At 40.8% G+C, this 18,609-nt stretch overlaps 1 protein-coding gene across 1 annotated transcript in view; it reads left to right on the top strand.

Moving 5' to 3' along the window:
• The first annotated feature begins 1,273 nt into the window (after window positions 1-1,273).
• SNX7 (sorting nexin 7) overlaps window positions 1,274-18,609 on the top strand; it is a 100,384-nt gene continuing 83,048 nt past the window's right edge. Inside the window, exon 1 of the mRNA XM_046023469.1 lies at window positions 1,274-1,539. Within this exon, the coding sequence (XP_045879425.1) occupies window positions 1,300-1,539 (240 nt within the window). The 5' untranslated portion in view covers window positions 1,274-1,299. The remainder of the gene's footprint in view (window positions 1,540-18,609) is intronic.

The raw sequence follows: 18,609 nt of genomic DNA, 5'->3' as shown, positions 1-18,609 counted from the left end.
GAAATAAATACAATCTATAAAATGGCATAAAATTAAATGCTAAATTGGGAACAGGCAGTGTTAACTTGGAAAGTCTTCCAGAAAGAGATGGGACTCTTTGTTAATTCCTGAAGGATGAGTAGGAGATGGTATTCTGGGAACCAAAAAGTGTAGGAAGACTATATATTCACAGGGCAGCTGACCAGCCTGACTTATGAAGTGCATATGTGAACTGAAAGCAATGGGAGGTACATCTGAATGGTTAAGAGGTAACATAATATTAAGGCCATGACTCTAATCAGAAGCAGAGAAAAACTCTATTTCCCCAAATATTGTATCTATCTATCTTTCGATTTTATTAAGAACTCTAAACATTGCGTTAACTATTTTGCCAGGAGTCAAGTCTGACTTAACCTCCTCCCTGCCTACGGGCAAACTTATTAGACATTCTTTCCAGGACGGATGGAGAAATGAGCTGACTGGGACTGAGAGGAGTTAAATAATAAAACATGAAGATAGTCCCAAAATATATCAATTTGTGTTCAATTTTCCTTTTTTTAAGCTTATTTTTTGAAAAAAATAATAAGCAGTGAAAAACTAATTATGGCTTGGCATTGGCAGCGCAAAGTTTGTAGATTATTTCTTGGTGGCCAGGTCCCGTCCTGCTCACCGTCCTCGGCTCTTAGACACGTTCCTGCTCATTAACTTCAGGAAGACGTCCAGAAGTAAAGGCACATTTGAAAGTGGCTGAAAATAGTTTTTAAATACAACCTCCCTGGCTTGACAGTGAGATGACCACACAGTCCGGTCATTGGGTCAAAAATCAATTATAAAAACAGAAGGGAGCTTTTCAAGTCTTTTTTATTTTTGCATTAGCCTTGGTAAAAGACGGACTCCAAAACCACAACCCAGAAGAAAGACAACCATTTAAAATACGGGAAATACAGTACTGGCTTTTCCTCTCGGCGGGATGGGTCCGCTGCCTTCCAGCCTCCTTGTGGGTCCCCCGAAGTTGACGGTTCGCTCTGTCGCTTCTGCCCAGACCCCCGCCCCCGCGGAAACCCACGCTCGGCCGTCCCCGAGCCGGGGCAGGAGAGGACGCCCTCCTCCTACCTTCGCGCGCTCGGCTTTCCTCCCGCGGACAGCGGCCCTTTCCCCACCCTCGCCAGGGCCCACGAGCCCCACTCCCGCGTCTCCAGCAGGCCCCGAGCCAGGTGGGGACGAGGCGGCCCCGCGCTGGCCCCGCCAGTTCCGCGTCTGCGCAGCGGGCGAGGGGCTGGAGCGGGGCCGGCCGGGGAGGTGCAGGATGCGCGGGAGCCAATGGGCACGCTCGGGGGAGCCGGGCTGGCAGCCACCGCGGGCCGGGCGCGCACTGTCGGGATGGAGGGCGACCGCCTGGCATCTCAGGCGCGCTCCTCCGGCCTCCCGGCTGGGGGCGCCGCGGGGGAGAGCCCGGGGGTCGACGCCCCCGTCCTGGGCGGCAGCGGCTCTTCCGCCCTGCTGCAGGCCGAAGTGCTGGATCTGGACGAGGACGAGGACGACCTGGAGGTGTTCAGTAAGGTGAGGACGGCGGCGGCGGCGGCGCGTCCCGGGAAAGTTCCAAGTCAACTCCGGGAGTTGGCACCGTGGTGCAGCGGCCGCCCCCAGCGCGCTCGCCCGGCCCCGGCGGAGGCTCGGAGCTGGAGGTGGGTGGGGTCTCCCCGGCCACCCAACCGGGCCAGGCAGCTCGCCGCACTCGGGGCTGCGTCCTGGCCCGGCCGCGAACCGCAGCCGCGCCCTCTTCTGCACTTTGACCTTCCATTCCGCACGGCCGTGGCTTTGTGGAGTCGGCAAAGTTGTGATTTTGTCTCCTTTTTTCTCTTTCTCGTTTCTTGTCTGACACGGACACCTCATCCGGACAGTTTCCAAACCCGGGAGGCGGTGGCCCGAGAGTGCCCCCTCCCTAGCCGCTTCTTTTCGAACGCAGCCAGCGCAGAATTCGGGGAGAGAGATCACCCTACTCTAGAGAAATTATTCCTGATTTAGTGGTACTGATCATGGGTTTAAGACTGGACTGATTGACACCGGAGGTGAGCCTTGCGCCCAGTGAGACCAGGTGGCAAGGGAGTCCTCTCTTCAAGAGCAAACGGGTCCTGTGTCCGGCAGGAAGCTCCTAGGCTGCGGAGTTGAGGATTTTTCAGTGATCTATTGCCCCCCAACCCACCGCCAGCCGCTTTCGTTTTCCTTTCCCCGGGAAAATCCAGGACCAAAGGGCCCTCCTAACTTGCAGTAGAGTTGGAGAGAAATTCACTCGGGTTTAGTGGTAGACTTGTGGTGCCTGTAGACTGGTGGTTGTAATTTCTTTTTGGAAAAAAAAAAAAATCTTTCTTACAGGGCTGTTAAAATGTCAACCCAGTTTTTTAAATTGCTGCTGGTAGAACACTCCAGATGAGAACAATGTATTAATTACTAAGAAGCCTGTACAGTAGTTAAATGTTACCTTGAGGTGTTAGGGAAAGCGACCTTCCTAACTAGGGCTATTTTCTGGGAGAGCAAACTGAAGTTACAAAGTGAACCCGGAGAGGAGTGTGTAAAACTCCTTTCTACCTGTAGGGTTAAATGAAATGGTAGGAGCAATCAGATTCTCGATGTTCAGACAGAGTAACAGTTTTGTGCTCTTGAGAAAGTTATTTGACCTTTCAATGTGTTTAAATTGTAAAACAATGGAATTATTTTATGTTCACTTGTAAAAAAATTAACAGTGCTGTTTTATATTCCACACATACTTTATGTTCAAATCCAGGACAATTGGCCTATCCTTTGTTGCCTTCTAAGATACCATTAGTCTTTGCATATTAGTGTAGGGTTCTGCATTGTGAAACTTCCAGCATGGGGGAGGGAGATGGTTGGTTGGGAGTGGCAGTTGTGTATCAGAATCATCTAGGATTGTTTCAACCCAGTCCCGCTCTTTGTATTTCCCCAGATTCTAAGTGTCCCAGTCCCCTCTTAAGAATCATTGTCTTAATGAGATCCTGCCCAGAGGCAGATCTAAGATGAAGCTCCTAGAATGGGAGCTTCAGATGTTTATGGGTTTAGGCCTCTGGAAATGTTGAGAGTTACTGGGAATTGTGGATTTTCTAGGTGGGAAGGGAATGGCAGATCTCAACCAGAAGCATTTCTAAGTTAGCATTTCTGGTAAATTGCCTAAAGCTATCTCAGAAGAAAGGCATCTAGATCTCCAAGGCTCAGAAGAGTTGTTGAGATTTCTTTTCTCATTCTAAATTGGCATTTGTTTTTCTATTTAATTTTGTTCTGTAAGTTTGGATTCTTTTTAAAAGTATGTCAGCTTCAGCTCCACACACCTGGATCTACCCCACCTATTCATGCTTTATAACTACCTGTGTTGGATACTTGGGAAAAAGTTAAGGACCACGTTTAATAGAGACTGGCCATGTAGATTAAGGTATATATGTAATGTTGGTTAAGTCTGAAAAGAGTACTTGGAACAATTTTAAGTTAGCTGCCTGCTTATAAGTTGAATTTTACAACTACTAACCACAGTTAGTTAGACAAGCAGATTTAAGAAAGTCCTCTCCATTTGGCCTGCTCTCTCTGCCACGCCCTTTCTAGCCTGCTGCTCTGTAGAACTCACCCACTGACCCACAGTTTACCCTACCCAGGGGTACCTGAAGCAATTCCTTCTAAAGGATACTATTGCTACCCTCTAGTACTTTCAGATCGACTACTTTAATATTCAGGCTACATTTGTCTTATTCCCTTAGATTATTTCTGAATGTCTATCATCATAATCCCCTCCAGAAGCTTTTTACAGAGTAGAATCTTGGCTTATTATTAATCCTTTTCTTCTTACAGTACCTTATAAGTGCATGGCAAATACATGTGAAATACTTTTATGTAAGATATTGTGCTGAGTGTTTGGAAAAAAGAAAGACATGATTCAGTTCTTGCTGCAGTCTTGGAATCCAGGTGGAAGATGTGACAGAAACTCTAAATGGCAATATAAATCAGGAGAGATGCAAAACAAAACAAAGTATTGTTTGGAGTTTTCAGGTAATCCAGTAGGAGGAAAATGATACCAGATCTCAGGAGACCGTAGGGAATGCAGAGGATATTGACTTAAAAGATGAAATATAGATGTTGGAAGGTAGGGGAACATGACCAATGATTCAAAAACAGAAAAAAGAAAAAGGAAAAAATTATAACCGTAGTGTAGGAATAGTGTTAGGACTGGGCCAAAATGATGTGTGGCTTGCAAAAAATTTTGAGAAGAAAGTCTGGTTTCTCTTTATTAAAAAAAAAAAGGAAAAAAGTTCTTTTTTGAAAATAATATATTAAAATAAAATAAATAGTCTTTTTTTTAAAGATTTTATTTATTTATTTGACAGACAGAGATCATAAGTAGGTAGAGAGGCAGGCAGATAGAGAGGGGGAAGCAGGCTCCCCGCTGAGCAGAAAACCAGATGCCAGGCTCAATCCCAGGACCCTGAGATCATGACCTGAGCCAAAGGCAGAGGCTTAACCCACTGAGCCACCCAGGCACCCCTAGTCTTTATTTTTATTAAATACTGTAATGTGTACAAGGAGGAGCAACTGAAACGTAGCAAAGGTAACCAGGTCACAGTGAAGCAGTGCGGTACCTATCTGGTACTGGGTAAATGATAGATCTTGTTATTGGTCTTTTTAAAAGGTATTCGAGACCATAAAATGAGATCTGTATCATCTAGTATAAACAAGTGATTTACAGATACAATTAACCTCATCACCACTAGTCATGTTTGAAGGGATAGGGATTGTAGGCATGGTGTACCAAAACTAAGAAAAAAAATTCTTTTTTTAATATAATGGACAAAAAAGAAGTTCTGGAAGGTATAGGCAGGCTTAATTTCAATCTTCAGCAAAACTATTAAACCTATAAACTACTTAGTATTTTGTTTATAAACACTATGAAAAGAAAGAGGTGATCTGGTTTTGTAACAATGATAGAAAATAGTATAGTGATCAGTCAGAAATATAACAAGTATGTTTTTTTGAACAATGCCTTTGAATCATTTTTGTGAAAAAGGTGATTTTCATAAGAATAATATTCTTATTGTTGTTGAGACAGCCAGCTCCTATATATATTGATCTCTGTCAATCCTGACATTATGATAGAGGGACATAATTGTATTATTCAACAATTATGTCAGATACTTAGTAGAAGATGTTGGAAGTTTAGTTATTAATTTTTCATATTTGTTCCTGTCATGGTCTCTGTTGAGTTCCTGTTGTGTGTCTGTATCAGTCATGGCCCTGTTAAGAATCAGGATTCTCTCTGATGACTTAAATGAAGAGTGTTTAATGAAGAACTTCTTAACAGGATTTGGGTCAAGGTTCAGGAACAAACAAGGTATACCAAACTACTGAGAAACTTGCAGAGGCAAAAAAGCCATTGGCACCCAGAGTTGTTTTTTTTTTTTTTTTTTAAAGATTTTATTTATTTATTTGAGAGAGAATGAGTGAGAGAAGGAGCATGAGAGAGGAGAAGGTCAGAGGGAGAAGCAGACTCCCCAAGGAGCTGGGAACCCGATGCGGGACTCGATCCTGGAAGTCCAGGGATCATGACCTGAGCCGGAGGCAGCCGCTCAACCAACTGAGCCACCCAGGCGCCCCTGGCACCCAGAGTTTAATGGGAAGAGAGTGTTACTGTATACAGTGTTGCTGGAATCCAGGGAGAACTGGACCTGTATGGAAGGAGCCACCACTTCCACAGGAGCTGTATGTACAGAGAGGTGTCTGTAGAGGAGTACCCCTGCCAGAAACGTGGCGCCAAAGCAAGGAAGAAATCGTATATTCCCTGGGCTCCTCTTCTGCTGCTCTTGGATCTCCTGCTTGTTACACGCCCCCCCCCCCCCCCCCCCCGGCACCCACCTGCCCAGGTGATGTCATCCACAGTGAGAAGAGATGGCAGGAGCTGGGAGACTGGGAGTAAAAAGACTAACTAGCACAATACATAGTACAAAAGTGTGGCAATTAGCTTTGGATGAAGATAGCCACATCTCTATCTCCTGTTGCATATGCTCTTCTATAAAGTGACCTGCCGCTTTCCTAACAAGAGGTGGGATCTCTGCCCCCTCCTTGAATCTGGCTCGGGTTGTGACTGCCTAACCAGTAAGTCTGGTGGAAGTGCAGCTTCCAGGGCCGGATGATCAAAGGCCGTGCAGGCTGTGCTTTGTCCAGTGGGACACTGTACTGTTCCGAGCTGATAGGTAAGAAATGTCTGTGTTTGAAATCCTGGCTCTGCCGCTTCGTGGCTTTGTTTCCTTGGGCAAATTACTTCACCTCTCAATGCCTCAGATTCTTCATCTGTAAAATGAGGGCAGATAATAAATATGAGAATTAAATGAGTTACTGTAAAAAGAGCTTGTGAATAGTTGGTGGCCTTTAGTAAACACTCTTGACTGTTGATCAGCTGTACACAGGTGCCTACTGCAGCAGCCACTAGCCCCATGTGGCTTTTGAGCATGTGAAATGTGGCTAGTACATCTGAGGAACTGACTTTTTCATTGTATTTAATTAATTTACATTGAAATATAAGTAGCCATCTGTGGCTAGTGGCTATCAGTTTGAGCAGTAGAAGTCTAAACAAATCTTTATTTCATTACAAGCTTGACTTATGGTTACTTAAGAAGTATTCTTGAATGAATGAATAGTTCCCTTGGTGATCTACACTGAGGTCTATAAAATACACACATGCATTGTACACAACATAGGCACCCACATGTGTATACATATGTGTCTAGTGTATGCATGCATGAATATGTATGTATGTATATGTTGTGTGTGAGTATATAGTGTGCACGCATCTATGAATGTATGTGAATATTTGTGTGTATATGCCCAACTGTCCAGCTCACTTAAAATCTAGAATGCGGGATTCCAGCAGTCAGGTCGTGTGTTCTGCTTTCCCCAGCCATATCCTGATTCTGCCTCAGTGGGTCTTATTTTGATGGTTAAAAAAAGAGGAACCCATAAAGCAAAGGAAAGGAGGCCTGATCTAGGACGTTTATATACTTTCCACTAGAGGTTCCACCATCTACCATCATACCCTCTTATATGTTAAGTACTCTTACATTCCTGCCAGAGGAGGAGGTGGAGTGAAGTAGAAAGAAAATAAAAAATCCTCAAGTTCTCCTTATGAGAGAGCATAGATGGTCCACAATAGAATTTAAATAAATAATGAGATTTCAAAATAAGTTTAGGGAGGCCGTGTATGGGACCATTCTATGCATAAACATTCCTAACGGTTTTCAGGGACTGAAAGGTCGGTGTACACAAATGACATGATACTGAATCTAAATAAGCACCATATTTTCAAGGTCATGTGAAATATTAATTGTACTGTACTCTGAATTGTCCTTGCCACTCCCGAAGTTTCATCCCATCCTCTGTATTTTATTGTATTTTTAAAATGTGTTTATTTGTTTTAGAGAGAGAGAAAGAGCGAGCGTATATGCACAAGCAGGAGGGGCGGGGGGGGGGAACAAAGAGCCAGATGTGGGGCTCAATCCCATGACCCCCTAGACCATGACCTGAGCCAAAACCAAGAGTCAGAGCCCAACCCACTGTGCCACCCAGGCGCCCTGCGTCCTCTGTATTTTGAAGGGAATCAATTATATCAGAAAATGTCAAAGGGATGTTGTCTCATCTGCAGATCCAGTCCCTTGTTATTGATTCTTTGGAATGTTGTGTTGAGACTGAGCCTGAGACCTTGTCTGGGCTCAGCAAAAAGAGGGCTTGGATCCATCTACACTGTTTTCCACTTGTGTGAGCAATAGGAAGGGCAGCCCTGGAAACAGTCTTGCCACACATTTGCCCTTGTGAGGGAGAATAAACAAAGGGGTTTCACTGATGATATGTTTTGGCAACCATGGCCTATGAAGGAAGGCTGGGGAAACGCAAAAAGTAGTTTGGCTCAGAAAAGACTTGGGTTAATTCTTTATGAAGAGCTGTTATGATCTAGGTTGATTAGATGGTTGTAGTTTTGAAGCATGGAACTAGAATTGCTAGGTCAAAAATATGAGGAGACAAGTTTTGGGTCAATTTATGGAAGAATTTTCCAAGTGAAGGTTCCAGAAAGAAAAGGATTACTCAGCATGGTCATGAATTCTGTCACTAAAAATGTTTGAGCACAAGCTGGATGACTAACTGTCCCAGAGGAGAGGAGGGTGTGGCGATTGGACTGTCCCTTTGCACTATTAGGAGGCTGTTACAAGCAGAATTTTAACTTATGCTAAATTTAACTACAGTAGTAGTGGGAAGTCTTAATTAGATGGTCCTACTTGTCTCTTCAACTTAATTCCCAAATCATATTATCTTCTGCCATTCCCTAGTTTTTATACTTCTCTCCCACATTGGTTATGGTTTCCATTTAAATCTCTGCTAATGATGTGACAACTCCTTAGATAGCCAGGATAAAATTCTTAGTGTTACTTTCTGTTTATCCCTTCCACTCACTCTCCATGTGTCCGACATACCTAAGAAGTCCCCATCAGTTTATCTTCTTGGTATCTTCATTATCCGTGCCTTCTTTCTGTTCCCAGAACAGAAAATTGTTACACAGTTACTTCTGAGAACCATTAAAATAGTCTTGTAAAGTCTCAGTCTTCTTATCTTCTGCCTCTAGTCTATCCCATGTGCTCACAACCACACTGACGTTTCCAGAGCACGCAGTTCTAATCATACGGTTGCATTTTGCCATTCAAGATGTATGATCAGGCTGCCTGCAGCTCTCCTGCCTCACCACTCTGTCGTCTGCCAACTTGGTCGTCTGAGTCGGAGACTGTGAGTCTGTTGTATCACCTGGGAGCTCTCAGAACCCACTTCCCAGACCAAATGAATCAATCTGTATTGTATGTTACAGGAGTTCACATTAATTTGTTTGCAACTTACAGTTTGGAAGTACTGTTCTAGAAGTACTGATCTAGGTTGGTTCACTTGCCACTACATGAGCTTGCTTCGAATTTTTCTACTTGTGTGTAGTTATTGTTGGATTGACAAAGCAAATTCCTTTCTATTCCTTATGGCCTAATATAAAACTACCTCTTACCTAAGAGCTTCTTTATTCTTCAGCTAGAATTAATTTCTCCACTCTGCGCTTCCCATAATGCTGTTCTGAATCTTGTAATACTACATTACCTTATGAATAGGTATTTATTTCTAATCTGTAAAACCTTGATTGCTTGTCTATCTCCAATAGACTAAACTTCTTGATGGGAGGGGAGTAGGAACTTTAAGTATTTATAGGATAAATGTGTTATTGAATGTTATGGCTTATGACTTTTTTCCTGTGTATAGACCCAATTATTACAGTAATTTGCTAATGATCTGTTTTCAGTAAATTCAATTTGTATTGTGTTGGTCCTTCCTATCAGGATACTAAACCAAATAGAATTAAAACAAATTGGTCTTAATAAATGGTGAGTAAATGTTATTGCTAGATGACACAGAGCTATGTTGAATGTCAACCCTGGACAAAATCTCCTTTTCGAATTGTATTAGAAGAAATAAACACAAAGCAAACCAAAACAAAGCAAGAACAAAACAAAACAAAACAACAAAACCCCCTCAAAACCCCAAGGGAATCCTTTAACCTTTTTTTACTAGGAAAAAATAACTTTTAGATTAATAGCACCTATCTCAATCAAAGAGCAAGCAACGGAAACTAATTATGGCAGGAAAGGAATGATGAAATGGTGCATATTAGGTACTCACAATGTAGATTTGCAGGCTGGACATGGCAGGGGCAGAAAGGGATAAACACTAGCGGAAACTATAGCCAAGGTTATATTTGGAAAGGGGATTGGATGTTGTATAGTGAAAAGAAAAATAAAGTCCATGAGGACCTTTACAAAAGGTTTTTATGCAGACAACAGTATTTATTTATTGATCTGTGACAATGGGGAATATTATTAAAATGTTTTGGGAAAATGATGTCACAGCGCACCAGATTTGAACATAATATACACTAAAAAATGTTTTATTGAGTTTTAAAGGTGCAATTTTATTTCTGCATCCTTGAGGTTCTGATAGGATGCTCTAGTATTAACTCTTAACTGGTAACCTCCTACATTTTTACAAATGGCTAGTGTGATCAAAAAGAAATACAGATTCAATAGCTATGTGGTTGTAGTGTTCAAAATTTATTTTATTTTAATATTTATTTGTATCCCACACTTTCCAAACAGGATATAAGACTAAAAGCTAAAGTAAACTTTCATAGTTACTCATTTTAGGAGTGTATATTAAAGTTTTCTCAATAAACATGTAAAAAGTTATATACTTGGAGGATTTTCTCTCTCTCTTTTTTTAAAGATTTTATTTATTTATTTGACCGAGAGAGATCACAAGTAGGCAGAGAGGCAGGCAGAGAGAGTGAGAGGGAAGCAGGCTCCCTGCCAAGCAGAGAGCCGGATGCAGGACTCGATCCCAGGACCCTGAGATCATGACCTGAGCCGAAGGCAGTGGCTTAAACCACAGGGCCACCCAGGCGCCCCAGGATTTTCTCTGTTTTAAATGGAATATTTTATTAACTGACACTGAATATACCAATCATGCTGGATAACACAGTGTTGTTACCTGTAGTATTAATAAAAAAGTTTAATCAGGAAATCAAATTTATTAACAAATACTGACAAAAATCAGTAAAATGCACAGAACAGAGGGTTAAGCCAATAGTTTTTAAAATTAAAACTGAAATAATTATATGTATGCTTATATATATATTTTTTATTTTGAAAATGCTATGGTATGGCATATTCTTTTTTACTTTTTAAAGTAACTTCACTGAGATATAATTTATATGCTATAAATTTCACCCAGAAGTGATTTTCTTTTTTTTTTAAATTAAATTTGCTGAGTGGCATAACCATCCCTGTAAACAAGTTTGGGAACATTTTTATATCCCCCCCAAAATCCATCACGTCATTTATAATTAATCTCTGTTTTCACTCTCAGCCATGGACAGCCTCTAATCTATTATTTCTGTCTCTACAAATTTGCCTTTTCAGGATATTTCATATAAATGGAATCAGACGATATGTGGTCTTTTGTGTCTGGTTTCTTTCATTTAACTAATATAATACTTTTAGGTTCATTTTTCCTGTAATTTTATTATTTTTTAGTCATGGCTTTAATTTTTTGGTATAAGAAATAAAGTTTTTATTTTGAAATGAAAAACAGAACTTAATCATTTGAAATGAAATGTTAGGAATAGAAATCCTGTTTAATATTGAAATGAAAACCTTATTACATGTGATCAAAAACAAATGGTAAGCTCTTTGGATAAGAATCTTCAAAATTGGGGAAAAAAATCCCTAATTTGTTCTTCTGCACTAACTCTGAGAAAGTTGTGTGTGTGTGTGTGTGTGTGTGTGTGTGTGTGTGTGTTAGTACACACATACATAAATATATATTTAATCTAATTGAATATTGAATAATATTTTCATTAGCTTTCACTAATTATGCTGTAATATAAGCAACAAGATCTCAGTGACTTACCTTCAATAAAGGCTTATTTCTTTTTCATGAATCTGTCAACTGTAACTGAGCTATGAGTGTGTTCCACGTTTTGAGTCTCTTTCACATGTCTTCTTCATTCTGGGATCAAGACAGAAGGAAAGACCCCTAACTGGGACGTGTGATTCCTCTGGCAGAGGGAAAAAAAATAGGAGCACTGGTGAAAACAGGTAACGGCTCCCAAATCTGCCCAGACGCATGCCATTATCCAAACTAAGTCACTGAGCAAATCCATTGCGGTGGGAAGCTATTTTCCTTCCAGAAGGAGGCACTGAAAGTTACCTGGCAGTTAACCAGGAGATAGAATCCTCTCCTCGGGAGACAGAGGGCCCCTGGGAACAATCATACCATCTCCCACAGCGGTCTTGTGGCAAAGCTAGAGGCAAATGACATGGTGGACCTCTCTGAATAAGGAAAAACATTTTTTCTTCCCCATACGGTATTGAATACAAAAAAGAAAATTTTTCACTAGGTAAGGAGCATAACTGAGACAAATAGAAAAGCATTAGTCATGATTAATAATCTCCAATTGGCTACTGCTCATGATAGTCTGAGTAAGAACATACAGATCCTTAAAAACCTCTAGTTGTACAACAGATGTGTCACTTTGGGATTCTTAGGTGGAACAGGCATTTGTCACGGAGTGCTCCCCTCCCTTTTTTCAAAACCTATAAAATAAAAATGTGAATAGTTACAATTCTGACACAGTAAATGTTAAAGTGAGTTTTTTGTTGTTTATACCTTCACCAAATCCTGTGTTCCCACCATTTGCTACCTTTCTGGTCACTCCAGCATTCTGAGTCTTTTCCTGTTATAAGCCTCATTGATTCTCCAGACTGGAATCCTTTTCCCTCAGTGTCTTTTCATAACTGGCTCCTCTTTTTTTTTAAGATTTTTAAAAATTTATTTAACAGAGAGAGGCACAGCGAGAGAGGGAACACAAGCAGAGGGAGTGGGAGATGGAGAAGCAGGCTTCCTGTTAAGCAGCGAGCCCAATGTGGGGCTCGATCCTAGAACCCTAGGATCATGACCTGAGCCAAAGGCAGAGGCTTAACCACTGAGCCACCCAGGTGCTCCTGGCTCCTTTTCAGTATTACATCCTGAAAGTCACCTTCCCTGACAGCTCCTTCAGGAGCATTCCTCTTTCTCCCTGCCTTAACCTTTAATCCGAGGAGCCCCCCTCCCCCCCGCCACACACTTTTTTGGGGGGATTTATAAACTTGTTTACTAATACTTATTCAAATCTGGGATTTTCCTGTTTTATTCTCTATGTTTACTTGTTTATTATCTCCAACCCTCCCACTTAACTAAAGCATAAGCTTCGTAAGAGCCAGGAAGCATGCCATCTTGGCTGCTGTTGTAGCCCCAACCAGTGCCTGACACATGGTTGACATTCAGTGAACATTTGTAAAATGAAGTAAATCTTCTACACTGGGTGCTTTTTGTGTGTGCATTTGGCTGGTGATGATGGTAGTGGTGATTGAGTCTTGGCTCTACCAGTTGAGATACGTGATTTGGGGAGAATTATTACGATCCCTATGCTACAAATTTATCTATAGGATACAGATAATGATAATTGCACTTATTTCCCATCATGTTGTTGGCAGGATTAAATGAAGTAATGTAAGTGTGTGGCGCTAAGGCACAGTCCCTGTCCCTTAGAAAATTTCAGTATTTGCTATTATTAAGATTAATGTTTTTAAGTTGTAGGTTCATCCGTTTTGCAATATATTTGTTACTGTATGGTTTTTCGTTACTATTGAGAGTGCTACCAGAACTTGGGTATTGTCTCTTAAGTGCTATATTATAGGCTTACTCATTTTATTGTTCTTTCCTCTATTGCAGGCTTTGCAAATACTGTCTTTTTTACCAGCTGAAAGTTTGTACTAACCCTGTGTCAAGCAAGTCTCTTGGCACCATTTTCCTAACAGTATTTGCTTACTTTGTGCCTCTGTGTCACATTTTGAAAATTCTTGCAATATTTCAAACTTTTTAAGCATTACTATATTTGTTACTAACCTGTGATCAGTGATTTTTGATGTTATTATTGTAATTTGTTTTGGGGTTCCAGGAACAACACCCATATGAGATGGGAACTTAATACATAAATGTTGTGCGTGTTCTGGGTGCTCCGCCACTGGTCATTCCCCTTCACTCTCCTTTTCCTTGAGCCCCCCTATTTCCTGAGATACATCAATATCGGAATTAGGCCAATGAATAACCCTACAGTAGCCTCTAAGTGTTAAAGTGAAAGGAAGAGGCAAATCTCTCACTTTAAATGAAAAGCTAGAAATGATTAAACTTAACAAAGAAGCATGTTGAAAGTCAAGATATTCCAAAACCTATGCGTCTTGCACCAAACAGCCAAGCTCTGAATGCATTGGAAAAGTTCTTAAAGGAAATTTAAAGTCCTACTCCAGTAAACACATGAATGATAAAAAATGAAACAGTCTTATTACTGATATGGAGAGAATTTTAGTGGTCTAGAGAGAAGATCAAACCAGCCACAATAGTCCCTTAACCCCAAGCCTAAGCCAGAGCCAGTCCCTAACTCTTCAGTTCTGTGAAGGCTGAGAGAGGTGAGGAAGAGGAAGCTGCAGGAGAAAAGCTAGAACCTAGGAGAGGTTGGTTAGAGCAAGGAACCATCTCCATCATATAAATGTGCAAGGTGAAGCCACAGATGCTGATGGAGACTCCGCAACAAGGTATCTGCAAGGTCTAGCTCAGCTCATTAATGAAGGTGGCTACACTAAACAACGTATTTTCAATGTAGAAGAAACAGTGTTCTATTGGAAGAAAATCCTGCTATGACTTTCATAGCTAGACAGAAGTTAATGCTTGGCTTTAAAGCTCCAAAAGACAGGCTGACTCTGCTGTTAGGGGCTTGTGCAGCTGGTGACTTTATAAGTTGAAGCCAATGCTCATTTACCATTCTGAAAATCCTAGAACCCTTAAGAATTACAAATCTACTCTGCCTGTGCCCCATAAATGGAACAACAGAGCCCGGATGATGAGACATCTGTTTACAACATGGTTTACCCAATATTTTTTTTTTTTTTTTTTAAATATTTTATTTATTTGACAGAGAGAAATCACAACTAGGCAGAGAGGCAGGCAGAGAGGCAGGCGGAGAGAGAGGAGGAAGCAGGTTCCTCACGGAGCAGAGAGCCCGATGCGGGGCTCGATCCCAGGACCCTGGGATCATGACCTGAGCAGAAGGCAGAGGCTTTAACCCACTGAGCCACCCAGGCGCCCCAAGTTTACCCAATATTTTAAGCCCACTATTGAGACCTCCTTCTCAGAAAAAGATTCTTTTCAAAATATGATTGCTCACTGACAATGCACCTGGTCACCCAGGAGCTCTGATGGAGATGGACAGTGGGATTACTGTTGTTCTCACACCTGCTAACACAACATCCATTCTGCAGCACATGGATCGACGAATGATTTCTACTCCTTAAGCCTTATTATTTAGGAAATACATTTCATAAGACTGTAGCTGCCATGGTGATGTCTCTGATGAATCTGGGGGCCAAGTAAGTCAGAAACCTTCTGGGAAGGAATGCCATTAAGAGCATTCATGATCCATGGGAAGAGGTCACAATGTCAGTATGAACAGGAGTCTGGAAGAAGTTGATCCCACCCCTCATGGATGACTTGGCGTGCTCAGGACTCCAGTGGAAGCAGGAACAGCAGATGTGGTGGAAACAGCGAGAGGACTAGAAGCAGCAAGGGAGCCTGAACATGTGAGTGGACGGCTGTGATCTCCTGATTGAATGTTCACAGCTGTGGGGCTGCTTCTTATGGATGAGCAAAGACAGAGGTTTCCTGAGCTGAAATCTACTCCTGGTGAAGATGCTGAGAAGATGGTTGAAATGACAACAGAGGATTTAGAATATGACACACTTAGTTGATAAAAGCAGCAGCGGGCTTGAAAGGACTGACTCCAATTGTGAAAGAAGTTCTACTGTGGGTAAAATTCTTCAAACAGAGTCACACTCTGCAGAGAAATCATTTGTTAAAGGAAGAGTCAATATTTGCAGTAAATTTCATTGTTGTCTTATTTTAAGAAATTGTCACAGACACTCCAACCTCCAGCAGCCACCACCCTGGTCAGTCAGCAGCCATCGACATTGAGGCAAAACCCTCTGCCAACAAAAACATTACAACTCACTAAAAGCTCTGATGATGGTCAGCATTTTTTAGCAAAGAAGTGTTGGTAATTAAGCTATATGTACTGTACATTTTCTAGACATAATGCTATTGCACATAATGTACATAATGCTATTGCACACTCAATAGATGACTGTTTACTGTAAACATGTCTTTTCTATGTATTGGGAAACTAAAAAATTCATTTGAGTCATTTTATTGCAATATTCCCTTTATTTGGGTTGTTTGGAACCAAACCCTCAATATCTCTAAAGTGTGCCTTGTGTGTGGATATACCTCCCCAGTTGAATGACTCATGAGATGTAGTATTTGTCATGTTATTTGAAAGTGCTATTTAAAGAGGAAAAGGATATTCTTGGTACAGCTGTTTTAACTATCTACTAGTTTTCTTGATATATTATAAGTATATATTAAGGCTCTTAGGAATGCCTTTAATGTTATTGGTGTGGCTGATATCAGGACAACTCAACCTTTTCCCTGGAAACCATCTACAAAGATGAAACTTTGGTTAAGGAGGGTAGTTATAATCTACTGTATGTCAGAATCCATTTTAGTCATGTCCGTTAAAGTGTACAGTCAGTTGGCTGTGCTCCTTAGGGACTTTTTTATGTATTTTATTTATTTATTTACTTATTTATTTTTAATTTTATTATATTCCTAAGTTGGGTCTGCAGTGTTGTCTGCCCATAGAACATATTTTCAACTTCTTCAGTTCTGGTCAGAGTAATTCTTTTTCCTGGCTTGCCCCTGTCCTACTTAGTCATCACTGAATCTGGAATAGGTAGTTATTCTACCTACTCTGGTTGATACTCTACCTATTCTGATCTAACTGGCTGATACTGTGTTTAATATGTGTATCCAGTACCCCAAACTCATTTTGAGGCAAGTTTAGTAGACTTGTCATTTTGGATTTAACATTAAGGGCTTTAAATATCTTTGGCATGCAGTAACATGACATGTTCGTGAAGCATACGTAGAACTGTACTAATGGTTTGGAGGACACACCATGTGGGAGCCTTGCCTGTCTTTTAGCCTTAACATTTTACTTTTTATTTATCTGTCCTAGCTTGCGTATGCAGTGATATTTACTGAGGTGAATAAAAACATCAATTTGTGTGTGTGTGTGTGTGTGTGTGTGTGTGTGTGTGTGTGTCTGTGTCTGTGTCTGAGTATAAAAAAGCCCTTAAAAGAATACAAATGCTAAAAATCTAGAACTAACTTACTTTTCCCTACCTACAAATTGTCAACAGGACTTTATTTTTATTTCTAAGTTTTATGAGAAGACTTTAAGAGAAAATTACTGGATAGTTTTCAGTAATCAAAAAATATAACCTTATCCTATATGAGCACATCTTTTATAACTTTTTTTGTTAAGATTTTATTTATTTATTTGAGAGAGAGAGAGCGAAGAGGCGAGCACAAGTGAAGGGAAGGGGCAAGGGGGAGTGGGAGAAGCGTACTTCTTGCTGAGCAGGGAGCCCGACACAAGGCTCCATTCCAGGACCCTGGGATCATGACCAGAGCTGAAGAGAAACATTTATCAGACTGAGCCACCCAGGTGCCCCCCCCATAAGTTTTTAAGTGATTCTTTACTATAGAGTATTTTCATACGTACAAAAAAAATATACAGATCTTCCTTCACATATGATGGGGTTACATCATATGATGGGGTAAATTGAAAATATTGTAAGTTGAAATACATTGAATACAACTCACCTACCAAACATCATAACTAGCCTAGCCTACCTTAAACATGATCAGAATATTTCCATTAGCCTACAGTTGGGCAAAATCATCTAACACAAAGCCTATTTTATAATAAAGTGGTGAATATCTCATTCACCTGAGATACTGAATTTGTTGAATACTGTCCTGAAAGTGAAAAACAGATTGATTGTATGTGTATAACGTGGTGTTAAGTGTCTGGGCTGTTTACTTTCATGATCTCGTGGCTAACTGGACCACTACTGTCCAGCAGTATGAAAGAGTATTGTGCCGCGTGTGCATCGCTGGCCCAAGAAAAGATCAAAATTCAAAATCAAAGTATGGTTTCTACTGAAAGTGTGTCACTTTCTCACTATTGTGAGGTCAAAAATCATGAGTATTGCTATCTGGTTTAAAAAAAAAAAAAAGATGGAGGAGGGATTAGAACATACTCAGCAGGGTTGTGTGTGGTTTACCTAAGATATTCATACAAAGTCTTCAAGCAGATGATGTGTATATCACATTTATTCCTCTTTTTTTTTTTTATCCTCTCCTTAATCCTCTGTGATCCAAGGTGAGATATGACGTCTCTGCCTGACTACAGAGAATTTTTCTTTTTATATACCACATTTTGGGGGAGGTGGACAGAGGGAAATGTTCTGTCAGATAGAATGATGTGAAAAATTACATAATTAGTATATAACTTTATAGTTCACAAAACCTGAGGAAGTCCAAGTACATTCAAGGCAACAATGTTAGAAAATAGAAATGCTAGAAACAGAAAAATGGATAAATCAATTATCATATATGCATACAAGGGGATATATCCTACATAGCCCTGGAAATTATGTCAAATAAGATTAGAGTGTTGTATGCCCCTTTATAGAACATGACATGGGCTGGCTTTTCCCCCAGTCACATTTTCAACAGTGTTCCGCAGAAGGCCTTTCTGATTTTTTATTATTATTATAAGCAGGCAGATTGGAAGGGGCTGTAAACCAAAACACAGCTGGTAAGTCTAAATTTAGGCCCATCAGGATGAGTGTCCCTCATAACACAGTTTCTCAAACTCTTTCCACTTTAAGTTGCTTTTTTACCAGATGTCTCTTGGTGTGTGTGTTTCTTGCGCATCAGCAAATTTTATTTGCGTGGCCTTTTCATGCCACTCTTCTGATTTATCACACTTCTCACATTGATTTT

The sequence above is a fragment of the Meles meles genome, chromosome 1 (genome assembly GCF_922984935.1).
Source record: "Meles meles chromosome 1, mMelMel3.1 paternal haplotype, whole genome shotgun sequence".
Classification (NCBI taxonomy): Eukaryota; Metazoa; Chordata; class Mammalia; order Carnivora; family Mustelidae; genus Meles; species Meles meles.
Note: the sequence above shows the minus strand (reverse complement) of the source record. Positions and strands in the feature narration are given on the sequence as shown.